This window comes from Cupressus sempervirens, chromosome 3 (assembly GCF_028749045.1).
Source record: "Cupressus sempervirens isolate cs-2001-9-10 chromosome 3, ASM2874904v1, whole genome shotgun sequence".
Classification (NCBI taxonomy): Eukaryota; Viridiplantae; Streptophyta; class Pinopsida; order Cupressales; family Cupressaceae; genus Cupressus; species Cupressus sempervirens.
The window spans coordinates 582,624,028-582,644,929 of NC_143120.1; the positions used below are offsets into that span (position 1 = coordinate 582,624,028).

Below are 20,902 nucleotides of genomic sequence, written 5' to 3' on the forward strand. Positions count from 1 at the left end.
TTGTCCAACGATGGCTTCCTCGGTGGAGGTTTGTTATGTTTGTCCCTCGGAGACACTGGAAGTTTGGAATGTGAGTAACTTTGTGAAAATGACATTGTTGATGATGCCATACTCCTTGCCTTCTTAATAGCCTCCGATAGGGTGGCAGGATTGAACCCGTTTACCCAACCCTTCAATGGTTTTGTCAACCTGTCCATGAAGAGCACTATCCGTCTTCTTTCAAAAATGCCCCTGACCAAAACAGAGATTTTCTGAAATTCCGCAATGTATTGGTCAACTGATCTAGTTTTCCCTAGTTGTGCCAAATCTTTGAAATTGAGTTCTAGATCTTTACCGTCAAATCGATCTATCAATCTCTCAGTGAATTCTGCATAGGTATTTATTTGATCATGCCCCAGTGCGATGGTGTTGTGATGCCACCATTCATGTGCACCTTCCTCCAAGTGTAAGGCCACAAATTTAATTGCTTCTTTTGGCATGGGATTAAGTTGGAATTAAGTATCTACCTTCATTACCCATGCTTGTGTAGATATGGATCCAGATCCATCAAATGGTGACAAATTTACTTTACTCAACTTCCTCCTAAGATCATCATTAAAATAACCTATGTTTCCGCCTCCCAAATATCTCATTCTCAGATCTGCATAATCTTTGTAGGATATATCTTCCTCCAAGTTCGCATTCTTCTAATCTTCTCTCAACTGTTGTTGCATTTCTTCAAAGTTTGGCTACTTCCCTCCGAGTCGTGCCTCTGTCCATGGGGGAAAAGATGGTATAGAAGGTTGAGAGCATGCTGGATGAGGGTTTTCTTTACTCGACACCGAGTCCATGTTGTGACCATTTTGTTCACCGGATATTTTATTGTCTGCCAACTTCTTGAGAGTCTCTTCCATGAGTCACTGAGTGTCATTGATCTGCACTTGATTCCTCACAAGTTCTCTCAGTAGTGCCACAAGTTTGGCAGCTGTGGGATCGGTTCGGCAACCATTCTATCAACGGAATGGGTTCTTCTTCTATTCCAGCTATAAACTCTCATTCACTATCCACAGGCTGGCAGGATCGAAGCTTTGATACCACTGTAATGTTTCATGCTAGCAGTGTAGTGTCTAAAAAACGATGAGCGATTGGTTAGATACGAATGGCAGTCAGTGTGTTTTTGAATGGGGTCCGTATGGTGGAGGCTATGCTAAAAGTAGATCGTATGGTGGAGAGGGAGAGATGTTGCAGGGGTGGTATGGATGAGTACGTATAGTACAAGGTGAAGGCTATACAATGGCAGGAGGTGGGATAACATACAGTGGTCGTAGGATGGTGGTGAGAATGCCCATACGATGGGCCAAGATGGCCATATGGTGGGGTTATGGCAGCGAAGTATGGAGGTACTGTTGCAACAATAATGAAGGCCATACGGAGTCTATATAGAGGTTGTACAATGGGAATAGGAATGGTCGTATGGTTGTGTGGGAGGGTCGTACGGTTGGTTGGAGGTAGTACGACTTATCTTGGAGGTCGTGTGGTGAGTAATGTTGCAGACATAAATTTTACTAAGTAGTACGAAGGGAAAATGGTTTAGTCCTATACCTTAAACTATTAACCCCGAATTTATCAAACACTGCCGAATAAGAATGGAGGTTTGAACATGAATAACCTTCAATTAATATTTGCCAAGAGATGGTGCTCTGATTTGTTAGATCCAAGTGAAGTATTACAGTAACCCCAAAAAACCTTCCTATAAAGAAAACTAAGTCTAAATCTTTGAAAGATATGATTGTTTCTAGAATCTTAGTTGATTAAGAAAAAAACATGTTTGTAGAGGTTGTTGAGCCACTGGTGGACAAGCCTATTTCAGGGCTCACGTATTGTGATTACAAGTTCACCAAGGTAGAGATCAAAAAGCAATCACGATTGAGTTGCTTTCAGGATGCTCAAGATGCACTTGCCAATGTATCAAAGAGCAACCATGAATTATGGGAAAGGAAAAATCAGCTCAAGCAAAAGGTTGCTCTTTTAAATGAAGTTATTCGTCAACAATCTTCGCAAAATGTTGTTGTTGTGTCTCAGACATCTAGGGAAAGAAAAATAGTAGAAGCTATTAAGTCTTGGATAGGAGAAGTCATTTATGAAGGAGCTCAAGCTATTACAGATGGTTAAAGTCCTTAGGCATATCAAAAACATGGATGAAATGGAACAAGATTTGATTTCTTCTTTGACTCAAAAAGTTGACACCTTGAAAGGGGTTCTTAATGACTGGGATGAATTGGCTAAGTCTGATCTGGTTGCCATGGTTACATGTGACATTCTTCCATCTTATGAAATGTTCTTCAGATATCAAGGACTTATGGGCTACAAAGAAGAAACACTAAGAAAACTGATAACAAAGTTGCAAGCAGCCCTTGGAGATTGCTAAGTAATAGAAACAGGAATCACATGTGACTTAGAGCAAATGGGATGTCAGATTCTTGATAAAAAAGGTAATTTGAATATAGTTGAAAGGATGACTTTAAAATATACAATCAGGGTCAATGCCGAATTAGATTTTGAGGATTTTGGTTCTCGCACAATGAACAAATTTGCCTCGTATAAATCTTTGGCAAAACACTTGCAAGATTCTCTGGCGGAAAATCCCAAGGTTGTGCAATCAGCATATGCAAATGCAATAAGAATAGAGGCAATATCAAATCAATGGAGATTTTTTATCTTCCTACACTGTGTGATGTTATATCAAATTTAAGGCACTAAAGAACAATCTTTAAGATTGTTATTTTGTTTTTTAGTGTGTAGATCAAAGAGGATACATCGCATAGAATTATGTCATTACATGTAATGTGAATTGCATGTGTAGTTACATGTAATCCAATACTTTCTCTTCTAGTTAGACTTGGTCAAAGTTGGTTGAGTTGCTCCCACTTTTTCCTCCATCTTTTTTTCAACTGTTGTGCCTATATAAAGGAGTGTTTTCTTATTGTAAAATATATCTTTTATTATATGCAAGAGAGTTCTGGAGAAATTGTGCCAGCAAAACTTTGATTGTGTAGCACTATTTTGATAGAAAAGTGAATATAAAGGAGCAATTGAAGTTGAACTTTGATTGAGTACAATTGTTACTTGTGCGAATTGGAAGCTTTGTCTGTGATTTGCATATGTTATCTTTGATTCGTGTGATCGTTTGTTCTTGATAATTGAGTTTAAAAAGAATTAGAAAGCAATCAGAGCCGAAGCTTTGATTGGGAGCGGTTGTAAAGATATATAGACTAGAAACTTTGTCTGTAGCTTACATCTCTTTTTTGATTCATAAAATAATTAAGATATCTTTACTTCTAGGAGTCTCTGTGCCTCAATAGTAAAGCTTATTTATATAAAATTATGACCAGACTTAGAGCCAAATCGGTACACTTTCAGCTAGCCTTTGAGTTAGTGTTGGTTTATTGGTATCACCGAATCCAACTTTAGATAGAAGTGTAGTTAGAGATTTCACCCTGCCCAGGACTCACTCCACAGGTAAGTAGATTCTATCCTGAAACTTAAGAGGAAAGAAGATTGGTAACACCCTTTTACAAAATCTTTCAACTTCTTGCTTACCTTGAGTTGATCTAAGGAACAATGAGAAGGGAGAGCCTTCCCTTTAAGGTAGGAGAGACTATGTGTCATATGCTGTGGCTGGTCATCCTATTTTGAGATTGGATTTTACCCAAAACTGTCAGTTGCAAAATGTCCACCCAACAAATATTTCATCTTTCCCTTTCCTTTTGAAGGTGAGGATTCCTTGGACATGTCATGATTTGGAGGATTTTCTACAACATGAAAGTTCCAAAGGGTGAAAATATTTTCTAATGACATTGAATCTATGAGGGCCTTTGGGATTGGAACAATGATGATGGATCCATGGAGGATAAGTATTCAAAGTATGATTTAGATACTTTTTGAATACATAGGTAGGCTGGAAATGATTCAAACAACTTGTATTTTGGGCAAAAATGACCAAAATCGGAGTTTTCAATGTGGATACAAGTTTTGTGTAAAAAAAGTGAGCATTCCATGCAATCTGGTTTTAGGAATGCATTTACATGTGGCGAAAAAGTCAATATTCTGGAAATGGAATGAATACGAATGCTGGAAATGTGAAAAGATACTTGCATTCTTTGGGAAAATTTTCAACTTTTTCTTCATAAATAAACCAAAAACAAAACAAGCACACAAAGTATTTACAAAACAAAGAAAAGAAAAGAAAACATACCTCTTGCTTTGACACAACTTGATAACTTTCAATACTCCAATCTTGTAAGTGATTTTGTTTTTGGAAGAACTTTTTTGCATTACAAAGAATGAGAGTTTTAAACTTATTTATCAACATAGAACAAAAATCTAGGGCTACAACTAAACAAATGGAAAGCAAAAACATCAAACAAGCAACAAGAACAAGAAATCCAAACAAAACCAAAAACTTACACTTACTTGGTGAGCAAAGAGAAAATCTTGGAGCAAGAAGAAGTTGGAATGAAAGTCTCTTCTCCAAATTGAGTTTTTACAATGTGTTTGCATATAATGATTAAAGCTTTTGAAAATCTTGAACTCCCAACCCTATATCATACTTTTTGTGTGCCATTGCATATTTCAAAAGATGCAATGAGCTCTCCAAGTGCAAATCACAGTTTTTGGGAGCATTTGCATATTTAAAAATGGTGCATATGCAAAGCAAGTATATGTAACTGGAATGCTCAACTAAAATCACACTTCTTGAGGTGTCTTGTGGTGCAGGGGCACCTAGGTAGGGCTCATGGAAGACCTAGGGCTCCTAGGTTTTTTTGACTTGTAGTGGTACTAGCCACACCATTAGAGTAATAAAGGGACTAGCTTGGTCCTAAGTTGAGGTGTGTTAGCATAGGAAGCTTTATCACGCCTTAGTTGCAAGTATCCCCCTATTAGGTCAAATAGAGTATTTTTATGACTTTTGTGATAAGTTGACCAAGAAAAGGGACTTGATGTCCTTTTTCAATGTTTTAAAGCCTTAACTAGGCTTTTGGTGATGTTTGGTGGGCTTAGGATCAAGTTTGAATGTCAAATTCAAAAAGTTGTATAAGTTGTTGAGAAGTTGTCATTAACAACATTGACAACATTTTGTTGCTTAGGAGCAACTTCGTGCTTGGGTTTCATAACTGTCTGAAACCATTGGTGCTAGACCTTGGTCAACTATTTAAGACCATACTCGACTTGTTGATGGGGTTGGCTTAAGAGAAAAGGTGTGTGTATGGACTAATTGACAACAATAACAGTCACAGTTCTTGTTTTCTAAACATTTTGGTATTCTAATGGATTGAAATTAGGATTGTAGTATTTGGAAGTGTTAGAGGAATTCATCTTAAGGTTTTGTGTAGTGTTAAATTGCAATTTTCTGGGTTTCTAGTTGTTAAAATTGTTTTGCTTCCTGCCAATCTGTTGTCTTGAACCAGGCAACTGGTAAAGATGGGGTCATAGATCCTCTTGCCATCGTAGAATCTGCACAGGATTTTGGGATTAGGGAGATAACTCCATGTACATATTGTACAGTGAAGGAGGGGCCCTAGAAAGCAAGGAAGGCATATTTATGGTGATGCCCTAGGCGAGCCAAAGTTGCATGGCTAGGGATCACAGTGTGTTGCAGAAGTGTTAGGAGAGATTGAAGGCATTGATAGCTTCAATCAAATCTTGGAGAAAGGTAGAAGCATGATTGTGGAAGTCCCAAATTCAATGGGAAGTGTTGGTGAAAGATCTTATGAAAGGAAAGTGAAGTTTTTGCTAGACAGGCTTGAAAAGCCTTAAAGCCTTATTTTTAGGCACATTTGTAGATTGTACTATACGGACAGTTTGGGGGCCATAGACCTTGGAAATATTTTAGGTCTCTAAAAAGAGTGTCTAGATCCATGATTAGTTTCCCTCCTTGTTAAGGACTTTCTCAAGTTATTCAAGATTTTTGTCAAATGCAGGTCTAATTGCTTGTAGCCCTATTTGGGAGGCAACTATGGTGTTTTTGTGAACTTGATTAGGGTTCCAATCTCAAAAGTTATTGTAGATCTTGGAAAGGATCCAAATGACCTCCTGAAGGTCTCTGTCTATTGTAGGAGTGTCTGCTGATCAGTTGGAGGTAGGATGTGGAATTGGTGAAGAGGAAGCATTGAGGGCTAGTGCAAGCCTTGGAAGCAATGTATAGAGTTGTAGTTCTTTTCAGTTGGTGTTCACTAGTTGAAGGAGGTAGGATCTCATAATTAAGATCCTAAGGAGAATAGGGTAGTGAGTAACCCTATTAGGTTCAAAGAAATACCTAAGGAGGCCCTAGAGTGAGTTGTGGTAGAAGCAAGACTAGTGTTACATCATCTTGCATGTTGGAATGGAATAACTAAGTACAGATCAGGCTTTCCAAGTCATTTGCATACTACATAGGTTGATGCTTAGTGCAAATCGCACTTTATCAATGCATTTACACGTGGTGAGAAGTTATATGCAGATCAGACCTTTTTAGGTGACTTACATATTGAAAATGATGTGTAAATGGCAAGTTTGAGAGCAAATCGGACTTTTCCAGCCACTTTACACATTGCATTTTGCTTGAAATGCCCAATCGCGCTTTTGGCATGCACTTGCATGTGGTTCTTTTCATGAAAAATGCAAGTATGGAGTTAGTCGCACTTTTTGAGGGTGATTGTATTGCATTTACATGTAAATGGGCAAATTGTGGTTTTGAGAATGAAATGTATATTTAAAATACCATGCAAAACTTCCTAGCCAAGGAGCTTTTGGGAAAAGCAAGTTGTTTAATAAAGCCAATCGTGGTTTTGAGAATGAAATACCTATTGCATGTTGAAGAAGTATTAGATGTAATATGCAATTGGCCTCCAAAAGTGCAATTTGCCTCTTGAAATGGAGTAAACAAGAAAAACCAGAATTTTTAGATGCAAATGCATATTTAAAATAAAGCAAATTGCACTTTTCAAGTGCATTTGCATATTTCATCAAATGCATATGTAAATGACTTCTAAAGACGTTTTCTTTTCACTTGACTTTTAATTTACACATGTCTAATTGATGCACTTAAGTGAAATCACACCTTTTAGGGTCCATTGCTTATTACACTTGACATTTTTATGTGTCATGTGCAAATGGGTTGAAAAAGTGCACTCTATAACTTAAGTGACTTATAACTTTAAAGGTCAAAAGTGCAACTTTATAACTTAAAAACACATTTTAAAGTGATTTTAAGTGATAAATATTAAAAAGTGCAACATAACATCAAAATGTAAGGTTTAATATTTAAAATATGCAATTAGGGTTCTAAAGCCTGATTACACACACTTAAACCTTAATATCTTTTGATTAACAACTTCAATTAAGTCCTAAGATAGCTAAAAACAAGGGTGTACTGAAAGCAAGAGATTGAAGGAAACAAAAAGACTAAAACAATCCAAACAAACATGCTACGCAAAAAAGGACTTTGAAGATCTCAAAAATCAAGTATATATTACTAGATTCAACAATTCCAATCAATCTTTCAAAAACAAAAGCAACTTGATGAGAACCTCAAGTAAAAACATTGATAACATGACTTGAGAAGGATTAAATTACCAAGTTGCACCAATCTCATAGTGAGATAACTTAGAGAAAATATGAAACTTAATTGGCAAAGTTTGTAGTGTTGGGTCCATTTTGCGATTATAAAATGAAGGACAAGTAGTTCAAATCAGGCTAGCTTAGTCGAAGCTAAATAAAGATATTGGTCTTCATGAAAGCAGCTTCAGAAAAAGCTAGAATTTGCTATTCACTTATTTGAAATTTATGGCCATGTAACCAGGGTTTTGCCTTGTGCAACTTACATTTTTTGTGATGAGGTGTACACTTGGATTAATGAGGTGTACACTTGGATTTTTCCTGAAGCCTCACCACAATTGCAAAAGTTGATTTCTTTATCGCAATGGATAAATAATTGTTCGCTATTTACTATAAAAAAAATTATCCTTGACACCATCCTTTCTGTGAAATCCATTTTTATTTTCATTGGCGAATCGGTTAGATTTGTCTTGCTGTTACACCAAAATCTCATAAAACTTCGAAGTTTACAAATGTGCATCGAAATAAAAAGTTGAAATGTCACATAACATCAGAAGAAGAGTCATTTATGGATTGGTTTCATTGTGCATGGAATATAGATTATCATTTTCCTGTTTTATACCAAAAACTAATGTCATGTTTATCTACAGGGTTGGGCTATTATTTTTAGAGCAAATTTCTTGTCCAAATTTTTTTCTCAGTTGCATGCTTTCTATTTTGTGCGGCAGCATCACTTTAAACCATTTTTAAATGAGACTTCTGAAATTATATTATGCATGCTGCTGATTCAGGTTCGAGATACCACAGTTGCCATGCCATATAGGATACAACATATTGATGAATTCATCCAACAACTTGAGGCAGGGGATCTGAAATTGCGGGTGCGGGTGTTTGAGGTAAGTCAACAAAATCATCTCTCCTTGAGCAATAGACTTTTGAAAGGAATTCATGCAGGCTATAGTGGGAGAACCAATGCATTTTTATTTTTTGAACATTATAGGCTGAAAGGGCTGCCAGAAGGGCATCGGTAATGCAAATGGCAACTATATACACAGTTTTGGGGGGAACACTATTGAATACTGGAGTTACACTAACAGCCCAGGGCATGGAGAATCTTGCCACTGTTTCATATATTGGTGCAGGTATGTTATATTTTTCTCATAATTTTTCTCTTCTTGGGGTGTCTGATTATTTGTCATAAACTAGTTAAATGATTTATCAGTAGACACGATGTGCATCAAAAATAACAAAGATGAATTGCATTTTGATTATTCGTCAATTTCTTAACATAGGCCTTCAGTAATGTTGTTGACAAAAAATGAACTTGGACATGCACCACATAGTGGATTGAAAATCATTAGTGTTGATTATTGATTTCCCTCATGCCCAATGGTTAGCCAGTGATGCTACGCACAGAGATGCATGAATGGTAGATTTTGATTGTTAGTCATTGATATCATGCACAGGGGATACAAGAATGAAAAAATGAAAGTTTTTGATCGTTAACCATTGATGCTAAGCACAGGGAATGCATTAATTGCCTTCACCTCGTTATTTTTAATTTCTGTATTGCTCATCTTGTGCTATTATCTGTAACATTTTTGTTATGCTTGTGTAAAATCATAAAAGTTACTTATAAAACTCAGACTAACTATTTCATCAAAAATACCACCGTTAAACTTATATTGCTTTTATTTGGAGGGGAAATCTGATGATATGTTGAAACAATCTGAAGCTTGAATTTGTTGAATTGCATTTTGATGGAAGCAATAATCTGGTAAGCCAAGTAGATATATTTTGTCGTTTGATTATTAATTTATTAGTATTGGTGATGCTTATATTCATCATTCTAGAGATTTGTATAGGAAAGTTATAAGGTTCTCTACTCTCAAAATTCCATACATAGAACTAAACAAGAACACAGGAAAACAGACTGTGTATCAAATAGTAAGGAAATTAAGCAGACGATACATTGTCGCATGGAAGTGAAGAAAAATTAGGACTTCTCATCAAAATTTAGATCAGATTGAACAGAAGGAAAACTCGTTACAATATATATTTTCTGGAGTAATAACAAAATTGAGCTATCTAATCCCCCTTGTTATCCATTTTATGTCTGGGGTACAAAGGAGCTATTTCAGCTTATGAACAATTCTGTCTGTTGCTTGATGGGGAATATCTTAACCTATCCAGATTACATACATATTTCCGGAATTTTATCCATTTCCCATCCACTCTGTGTGTAGCTCTTAACTTTCTGTACAAGCTAGGTGCTTCATTGCTTGGCAGTAAGCACCGCTACACTTGAAATGAAATTAAAGCTTTAAGGATTTTTATTGAATGAATTAATTAACGCTTTTATATAAAGAAGTGACATCATGTTTTTTAGTGAGAGGTCATAATTAGAGTATATTTCCACAGTGATTTTTGGACTCGTAATAATAGTGGATCGTTCATGCATGCAGGAGTACTCACAATCTTGATTATTCAGGCCATGAAAAGAGTACAGAGACTTGACAAATTTGAAAAAATGATTTAAGTAGTTGTTTCATCCTAACAGTGACCGTGTGTTTTGGCAAATTTATTACCCCACTAATTCGCAATATTGTGGCTAGATTCTTTCACCATTTTTGCTACTGCGTTTGTGGCCTTCCGATTTGTTGTTGCTTCTATATTTTGGAGCAATTCAAATAAATTATCAATCATGTAAGGCTGTTGGCGAAAATTTCAGCAGCCACTGAATGGAAATGTACCATATATTTCACTAGCTATAAGCTGCCCAGATTGTATTAGCATTCATTTTAATCCAGAAAACAAATATTTATTATAATTCTTTTTGAAATGTAATGGAGGGAGGCCAGCTCTGTAATTATTGTGTCAATTATAATAGAATTCATTTTTCATATGTATTGGAGGGGGCCGGCTCCGTAACAAGAGGCCCTATTTAAATATAAATAAATAATGTTATAGACCTGCTACTGGTGTGTAGAGAATGTATTTCTAGTGTGAAATTTATATGTTCTGTATTTTTATCTTTCATCTTGTAGATATATTAGTTTATTTCTTACATATGTAGTATTGAAGTTTGCAATTGATCAAAATTAGTTTCACAAGTTTTTAATTAAACATATAAGATGGGTACTGTATAAATAGATATATAAATAGATAAATGGTGTATCAACATTTGTTAATAATTGATGGGGTGGATTTGGTGATGGAGGATGTTATATCTGCTGTGACTGGCATTCCCATTATAGGAAAGAAATTTGTGATACCACCAATCTCGGAGGTCAAATTAATTAAATGACACAATAATTAAATAATAAATATAATATCTAACTAAGCAAATTTAATTTAGTATATTAAATAATAATAGTAACCAAGCAAATATACAATCATAATAAGATATTAAGTCAATTGATATAAGAATACTATAATAGTAAGCAATTATAACATATTAAAATTATATTATATTTTAAATATATATTCTATCGATATAATACAATATGATAAAGAATATAAGAGGACAAATAAAATAACAAGTATACATAATAAACTAATACATAATCTTCTATAACACTTATTATTTTCAAGGCACATATATGGATAACAACAAAATCTTATTATATAATTGAAACTATTCCTATGGTTTCCATACACAATGGGAATATGTGTATGAGAATTGAATTAAGTAATACACTAAAATATTTTTAATAATAACATTGGACAAAATGATTTTCTAAACTAGATTCCATTTTATTTCAACCATGTTGCTAGGGATGTTGACATTATCCTCCATTCATATTTGGGCGACATTGACATATTATAATCACTGCATTATATGATAGCGATCTATATACTTATCTATGGGAAACAAACCTCGCCATGGACTATACCATAGAAATATTATATGATATGAAGGATGTTGGAAGTGTAATCGAGTATGGTTGCCACCCAAATGGATTATATATTATAACCCTTCATTAGAAAATAATTAAAAGTTAAAGAAGATGAATCTTCATTGATTGAAAGGTAACAACTTCTAATAGTAGAAAATCTAAGAAGGTAAGGGACGTCAAAGAACAGGGGGAGGACGTTTTTAATTTCTTTTGGGAACTCCTCAGTAGAGAGAAATATATATGATACATGCAATAACTGGATCGTCGAAAGGAACTTGTGTAAATAAGACGTTCAAACATGGGTCTACTTTGCACTAGTTCAATATATAACGTTGTTGAAGGTACATCTCTTATCAAAAGAGCATGAACCTGTGTAATTGATAATCAGACATACTATCCAAGAATTTGCATATTGTTGAGGTTCCCAATCGGCCACAACATTAGCAAACCACTCACATAATATTGAAGTATCCAATAGTCATAATAATTTTGGTTGTGGCAAAGTCTTAAAGATCATTTGTAATAGTTTCATCGGTTGCAAGATATCACTCCTATTGTGGACCACAAGGATCGTAAATTGCATATTTCAAACATATCTAAATTAGGAAGGATTAGTCTTCAAATACAACGTTTCTTCCACTTCTAAAGTGTATATTTTATATTACCATAAATTTGTCCAATATATATATTTTTATATTACCATAAATCTATCCAACAGTAATATTAACTATCCATTACTAATACTGAGCTGCAAAGGAATAAGATAAAAGAACTCAAGTATTTTGTCCCAAAGTTCTTAGGTATCTAGAAGGGACATTACATTGGTATCAAAGCCTAATCCTGTCATCGTGTGAGTGAAGGCTTATGGAAAATGACAAGAGAAGGACAAATAAAATTACAATGAACGACTTAGCAAATGAAGTAAGAACATATATGGAGCAAACCCTACAGACCAACCAAACTATATTGAATCAAATGGAGAAGTCAAATCAAGCCCTCTTACAAGCATTACAAAACATGAGAAACTTGATCAATAATTTGAGAAGTCAATCTAACATATGGAGAGAAAGTAATTCAGTCCATTCTGAAAATAACAATGCAACTTCAAGCTCCAGCCTGCCCCAACCTACATTCCTACCTAGAAGAGTAAATTTAAGAGAAGAGGAAGGGGTCAAGCAACCCCTAACTAGTACGGAAGATATTGCAAGGACATATGCTACTCTAAAACCCAACATTAGAGAAGTGATATCATTCAGAGAATTTTGTGAAGATAAAAGAAGGGAGGCATCTAGAAGGATGGTAAATGAAGAATTCAAACATAAAATTAACAAAATAAAGCTTCCACATTTTGACGGTTCAAAAAAAATTACACTGCACCAATGGTTAGAAAAATTAAACACATTTTTTATTCTAAATCCCATGATGGAAGAAGATGCATTGCAATTCGTTATAGTGCATCTAAAGGGAGCAACACATGATTGGTGGACCCATGGATGTATCTCATTGGGACATAAAGATGTAAAATCCTATGAAGAATTCTTCGAAAAGCTCATGAATAGTTTTGATGATAAGGACATCGAATGGTATTTTCAAGAACTAACTCAATTCAGACAAATTGGAACAGTGGAAGACTATGCTTGCACATTTCAAGAGTTGTCAATTATGGTTCTAGACATTTCCCAAAAGAGACTCACTCATATATTTATAGAGGGATTAAAAGACTCCACCAAGCACTCTGTTAGATTGCATGAACCACAAAACTTGGAAGAGGCCATTAGAAAAGCAAAAATGGTAGAATCGAATTCATCAAAAGAAAAATATAAGAATTTCTTGACAAAGACAGAGCATAAAAATGAAGACTTGCGCAAAGACCAAAGAGAGAGAGAATGTTATTTCTGCAAAGAGAAATGGAGTAGAGGACACCAATGCTCGAGCAAGGAAGCCCAAAAGCCAAAAGAGGATACATTGAAGAAAGACATATGTTTCAGATGTAGAGGCCCTTGGGAACCTGGACATAAGTGTGATAAGAAAAGTCAACTCCATAAAATAGAAGCAATGCATGAAATAAATAATGAAGAGACTTCAAATAGGAGTGTGAATGGTGATCGAGAGAGGATACAAGAATAGAGAATCATTGAAGCTTCGAGGAAGTTCAACTTTAGTCATACTATAATTAGGAAATGTAAATATCAAACAATACATTTATGTACATATTTTATAATTATTAATAGAACTTTAACATTCAATTTAAATAAAAGGGAAAGAGTGGCAATTAAGGGAGAACTACTAATGACACCCTATTGTTAGCACCTTCCTAAGAGTGCAATTAAGGGAGAATAGTTAGGGCATCCTATGTTGAGAATAAGTTTGAGGGAGATTGTTGAGATTAGATTGATATAAGTATGATCAATATATATGTTTCAATCATTGTTTTGTCACTTATGTCAAACTTGCTATTTGCTGGTAAGACAACTGCTTATATGATTTAAGTACTATCACTTATTTGATTGATGAAGAGGATTTGATCAAAAGATGTAACAATAGCACCTAGAGGAAAGGTTGAGTTATGATATGTAAAAGAGTACAAGAATCAGTTAAGATAGTGATAACATGATGTATAGATGATATACTTAAGGTTACAAAGGCTGGTTACACTAAGTATAGAAGAACAAGTTAAACAAATTTTGTCTGCCAAATTTGACCGAGTGGATAGTAGGTGCCAAGCAAAGTTAGTGCAAGTCGAGTAGAAAATTAGTTGAAGCCAAGTAAAAGTATATTCTAGTGTATGCTGAGCAAAATGTGGATGTCAAGTAAAGTTTAGTTAATGTCAAGCACTAGTAAACCTTAGTTCGTGTTGAGTGATTTTACAGAGGATGTCGAGCAACGCAGTGCGTGTTGAGCATCAAAATCTAGTTAATGTCGAGTGACTTAGTGCAAGTCGAGTAGAAAATTAGTTCGAGCCAAGTAAAAGTCTATTCTAGTGTATGCCCAGCAAAACAGTGGATGTCGAGTAAAGTTTAGTTGATGTCGAGCACCAGTAAACTTTAGTTCGTGTTGAGTGATTCTACAGAGGATGTCGAGCAACGTAGTGCGTGTCGAGCATCAGAATCTAGTTAATGTCGAGTGACTGCATTATTTGAAAGATCATGAATTCGATGAATCTAAGCCAACAAGTTTGTTTTCTTGGATTGTGTGAACCAGATGGAAGATAAGATTGATGAGCTAGTGGCATAGAATTCAAGGTAAACCATTTTTCGGTGAATTCAAAGGGGATTCAAGGAGAAATTTCTAGAAGAGATATGGAATGAGGGTTAGATTCATCATATCCTACCTATTTTGTCCTAACGCTAAATTGGACAATGGAGAATAAATGACAAAAGATCTTAATTTCTTATTTATAGGAATAACTGGTTAGAAGCAAAGGTTGTCATGTACAAGAATCTAAGGAAGACAAGGACTCAAGGGTTTTGCTTCATCAAGTGATCTAAGAGAAGAGTTTGCATTGGCATGTTAATCAAGAAGGCTTAAGGGTATGAATGTTTGAAGGGTGAACAAGCTATCAGAGCTGAAATGTATGAAGGCCAAGTAGAATGGAGGATTGAAGTAAAGATATGTAATATGCAAATAAAGTTGTAAGCTGTTATCAAATCAAGTCTTACTATTACTCTCTAATAATTGTATCAATCTAAGGTAAATCCTTTGGATTAAGGTTGACCTAATAGTCATTTGTAAATCTTTTAACTGGGTGATATTCCAAGTGAATGGTCTGAAGTCCTCTAACAAGGCTCACTCCTAACAAGGTGATTGAAATCCTTTAATAGGGTCGCATTTAACAGTGTGTATTGTAGCCTTTAATAGGGTTGGCCTTTCACAGGGCATCACTTCAGAAGAGTGAAAAAGAGTAACATGTTACTAGTGGGTTTTTCCAAATTGGGTTTCCATGTAAATCATTGTGTCAACTGTGTTGTTGAATCTATTATGTTTCATGTTTACATTTCTGCAAATTGATTTGACAGTAACTTACAAATTTTAAGTGATTGCATATCTCATGGATGCATGCATGATGACAAATGTTTTATGGGTTCATTAAGCTATGAAAAGTTTTATTCATACATATGAACCTTGGATAACTGATTTAGCACCCCCACCCCCCCCCCCCCCCCCCCCCAAGTTATTCTAAAGTATTCCAATAATTGGTATTAGAGCCATCTGCTTAAGAGGACTAGTTTGAAGGTACAAGAAGCACAAAGATTAAGATGTCAAAAAGAGAAGTACCCAAGCTTAATAGAAATAACTTTCCTGCATGAAAAATTTTGATGAAGCTACACCTTGGAGGACTTGGAAATCATGCACAATCTACCATTACTATTGAGCATGTTGATCCTATTGGAGCCCCAACAACCAAGGATATGAAAAAGAAGAAAGAACACAACCAGGCAATGCTTGAGATTGCTTTTTCCCTAAGCTATGCTAAATTTGATGATATCAAAGGTCTTGATAGTTCAAAGAAAATGTGAGATGCCCTATTCACCATCTATGGAGGGGACACTAATGTTCTAAGAGCCAAAGTTGAAAGTTTCAGAGGTAAGTTTGATGATATGAGAATGGAAGAAGGTGAAAATATTGCTCAATATGTTGCAAGGATAAAAGAAGTTGTTAATGCAATAAGAGGAGTTACTAGCAAAATAGATGATGATATTGTACTAAGCAAAGTTTTAAGAATACTACTGCCTATATATGCTATTAGAGTTTCTACAATTCAAGAACTAAGATTTATACTAGGGAATAATCTCTCACTTGAAGGTCTGGTAGGTAGACTCACTGTTTTTGAGCTATCTAATTTTGATAATTACAAACCTGAGAATAGTGAATCTTCTTTCAAAGCTAAGGTGTCATTGAAGGAACTTGATTAGAAGAAGAAGAAAAAGATAAAGCATGAGTCGGGTGATAGTGATATAGATGAGGAGGATGTAGAACAACTTGAAGCACTACTAGAAAGACGATTCCACAATGGTAAAGGCAAGTTCAAAGGTAAATTACCTATCATTTGTTTCAACTGCAATGAGGTTGGTCATATTGTTGCTAGATGTCCAGAGAAGAACCACAGAGGTGGTGACAAATACAAAAGTAGAAGAGATGAAGATAACAAGGATTATAAAGACAAACTTAAAAGGTCATGCCACATTGCTGAAGAGGAAACAACAGATGCATCTGATGAATATGATGATGAAGTGGTGTATGTTGCAACGAAGGATGAATCTGATGAAGATGAGGCAACTGCACTTGTGACTTGTGTAAACAAGAATAACAAGTAGATCATTGATAGTGGGTCTTCACATCACATGATTGGAGACAAAAGTAAGTTCATTACCTTGAATTGTTATGATGGAAATAGTGTAAGATTTGGTAATGGTGCACCATGTTTAATAAAAAGAAAAGGTTCTATCAAACTCACAACTAAGATTTTATGTGGCAATGCTTACTATGTTGAAGGACTTAACTATAATCTGTTGAGTGTGTCACAACTAAATAATTCAAAATGTAAGGTTGAGTTTGAAAACAAGATTGCTAAGATATATGACACAAATAGAAAAATGATTAGAAAGGGTGATCAGACTAGGAGTAATCTATTTTATCTTGACATAGAGGATGCTACTTGTCAATTTGTAAAATTTGATGATGTATGGCTATGGCACAAGAGGTTATGTTATGTTAGTTTTGATAACCTAGTTAGTATTAGTAACATGAGAAAAGTTAGAGATTTTCCTAAGTTGAAAAAGCCTGATAATATAATGTGCATACAATGTTAGTTAAGCAAATTGGCAAAGTCAAGATTCAAGAGTAAAACTTATACCTCCAAAGAAACAGTAAGGATTGTTCATACTGACTTGTGTGGACCAATTTATGTGCAAAGTTACAAAGGAGATAAGTTCATTATGTTGTTTGTTGATGATTATTCTAGAATGATGATAATTATGTTTTTGAAATAGACATCTGATGCTTTCCAAATGTTTAAGTGGTACTTAGCAAAAGTTGAGAAGAAAACAGGTTGTTTGAGATCTGACAGAGGAGGAGAATTTATATCAAATAAGTTTGAGATGTTCTGTAATGATAGAGGAATTAAAATAAAAACATTTGCCCCTAGAACCCCTCCACAAAATGGAATTGCTAAAAGGAGGAATAGATCTATAATGGACTGTGTTAGAACACTCTTGATGGAGAAAAATGTTGTTATGAAATACTAGAGAGAAGTTGTAAGTGCAGTTGTCTATACCTTAAATGTGTACAAGTCAAGAAAGGTACTTATTCAACACTCTTTGAACTATGGTATAGATACACCCAATGTAAAAAAATTTAAGGTATTTGGAAGAAAATGCTATATTCTCAAAGACTTTAGGAATGGTAAACTAGATGTAAAAAGTGAAGAAGATATATTCTTAAGATATTCCATAAGAAGTAAAGCTTATAAGTGTTTAAATACTAAGACTAACAAAGTTTTGGAAAGTGCAAATGTGAATTTTGATGAATATACAAAAGTATATGAGACTAAACCTATGAGAAAATCAGAAGAATACAAATCATTTGTATACTTTTACAAGGAAATGCCTGTTGAAGAAGATGTTGCAAATCAAACTACAAACCAACAGAAAGTTTCAGTAACTATCGAGTGGCATACTATAAATGTTGAGTTGCATTCAAGAACTGAGCTACATTCAGATGCTGAGTTATAGAATGAAGTTGAAGCACATTCTGATTCTGAGATTAATAGAGATGTTAAGCTACCTAATAGAGATGTACATAGTGACTTTGAAGTTGAAAGACAAAATGAAGAAACTAGAGCTGAGCTAAGATTATCAAAATATGTCAAGAGACATCATCCTATTGCACAAATTATTGGAGATAAAGATGCTAGACCAATGACAAGAAATAGATTGAAAAATGATACATGTTTACTAAGCATGAAGGAACCCAAATCAGTAAGAGATGCATTAGAAGATATAGACTAGAGTAAAGCCATGGAAGAAGATATTGAACAAATTGAGAAAAACAAAACATGGACTATAGTTCCTAGACTATAAGACAAAAATGCGATTGGCACCAAGTGAGTATTGAGAAACAAGCTAGATGAAAATGGTGAAGTCACAAGGAAGAAGGAAAGATTAGTTTACAAAGGCTATGCACAAGAAGAAAGAATTGACTATGGAGAGACACTTGCTTCTGTTGCTAGATTGGAAGGAGTAAGAACTCTACTTGCTTATTCTACATACAAAGGTTTCAAATTTTATCAAATGGATGTTAAATATGTATTTTTGAATGGTATATGAGAGGAAGAAGTTTACTTAGAACAACTAGAAGGATTTTTTGATGTTAACAATAAAAATATGATATGTAGATTAGACAAAGCTCTATATGGTTTGAAACAAGCACCAAGAGCATGATATGAAAGACTTCATAATTATCTTGTGAAGATTGGATTTAAAAGGACTGATGATAACAACAATCTATACATGAAGACAGAGAAAGCAAAAGGTATTTTGTTATCTAAAATTTTTGTTGATGATATCATATTTGGAGGTCAAGATATTTTATCTAAAGTTTTTGCAAATGAAATGAAGCAAGAATTTGAGATTTCTATGTTTGGAGAAATTAAGTTCTTTGTGCGTTTGCAAGTATATCAGATGAAATATGGTATATACATCACTCAATCAAAATATTTTAAAGGAATATTGTAAACTTTTGGATTGGAGGATTCCAAACTAGTAAATACACCTATGGTGACAGGACACAAATTGTCAAAGAATGATGATTAAGCTGAGGTAAATCAAACATTGTACAAGTCTATGATTGGCAAATTACAATATGTAGTACATAACAGACCTGACATTGCATTATCTATAGGGATACTTGCAAGATTATTTGCTAATCCCAGGGAAAATCATTTGATGGCTGTAAAAAGAATAATGAGATATCTGAAAGGAACAGAGGAGTATGGTCCATACTATAATAAAAATGAAAATTTTGAAATAAGAGACTATAGTAATGTTGATTGGGCTAGAAACATTGATGAAAGAAAGAGCACCAATGGAGGAGCATTTTTCTTAGGCAAGAGATTAGTTACATGGACTAGCAAGAAACAAAACTGCACTTCACAATCCATTGCTAAAGCTAAATATGTTGTTGCTATAAATTGTACAAACATTGTATGGATCAAGCAGCTACTCAAAGGTATGAAAGAAGAGATCACATAACTAGTGACACTTTATTGTGATAATACAAGTGATATAAACATATCAAATAATCTTGTGATGGGCACAAAGACTAAGCACATTGCAATCAAGTGTCATTACTTGAGAGAATTAGTTCAAGATAAAGAGGTGAAGATGGAATATGTTAACACAAAAGAGAAAATTGTTGATATCTCCACAAAAGCATTACCTAAGGATGCTCATGAGTATCTAAGAGGTAAACTAGAGGTGATACCCATATCAAAGGCTATCTAAGTAACAAAAGGAGTGCCCTACATCAAACAAGCTGATTTTTATATGTTACAAATTGATGCAGGGGATCTTACTTTAGGAGCTGCATAAAGTAAAAAGAGCTAACACTACAGATCAATCACAAGCAAGATGACAACTGAAGAAGCTTATATCTGCATGTTAAGGTGACAAGTCTTTGGCATTGTTGTCAAATAGGAAGATAGTTACTAATCAAAGGAAATAGAAGAAAGAGGGAGATAGTTATTAATCAAGAGAAATACAAGAGATTGCAAATTGAGCAAAGAGGGAGAAATCCTAATATATAGAAAGATGGAGCTACTATAGAAGGAAGATATAAGAAGTAATTCAGAGGGAGTTATCAGGATGATACAAAGGAGTTTTGTAACCTATTTAGAAGATAAAAGGTGCTGATAGAGGGAGAGATTTCAATACAAGGATTTTTTTTTTGGTATTTTGTTGGTTTTACTATTTTAACCTAGTCAAATTAGTTGATCAATTTGGTTCTCCATCAAAACCAAAGAGGGAGATTGTTAAGAATAAGATTGAGGGAGATTGTTGAAGAAGGAGATTGTTGAGAATAGATTGACATAAGTATGATCAATATATATGTTTCAATCATTATTTTGTTACTGATGTCAAACCTACTTTTTGTTGGTAAGACAACTGCTTATATGATTTAAGTTCTATCACTTATTTGATTAATGAAGAGCATTTGATCAAAAAATGTAACAATAACACCTAGATGAAAGGTTGAGCTATGATATCTAAAGAAGTACAAGAATCAACTAAGATAGTGATAACATGATGTATAGATAATCTACTTAAGATAACAAAGGCTAGTTACACTAAGAAAGTATAGAAGAACGAGTTAAACAAAGTTTTTCTAGAAAGCTTGACTGAGTGGATAGTAGGTGCTGAAAAAAGTCAATA

The 20,902-nt window shown here is 34.5% G+C and overlaps 1 protein-coding gene across 1 annotated transcript in view; it reads left to right on the forward strand.

Moving 5' to 3' along the window:
* The window catches only part of LOC149567761 (Protein kinase superfamily protein), a 258,969-nt gene extending 248,416 nt beyond the window's left edge, over nucleotides 1-10,553 (forward strand). Inside the window, exons 15-17 of the mRNA XM_089821023.1 lie at nucleotides 8,367-8,471; nucleotides 8,576-8,717; nucleotides 10,041-10,553. Coding sequence (XP_089677149.1) covers nucleotides 8,367-8,471; nucleotides 8,576-8,717; nucleotides 10,041-10,114 — 321 coding nt within the window. The 3' untranslated portion in view covers nucleotides 10,115-10,553. The remainder of the gene's footprint in view (nucleotides 1-8,366; nucleotides 8,472-8,575; nucleotides 8,718-10,040) is intronic.
* The last annotated feature ends 10,349 nt before the right edge of the window (nucleotides 10,554-20,902 follow it).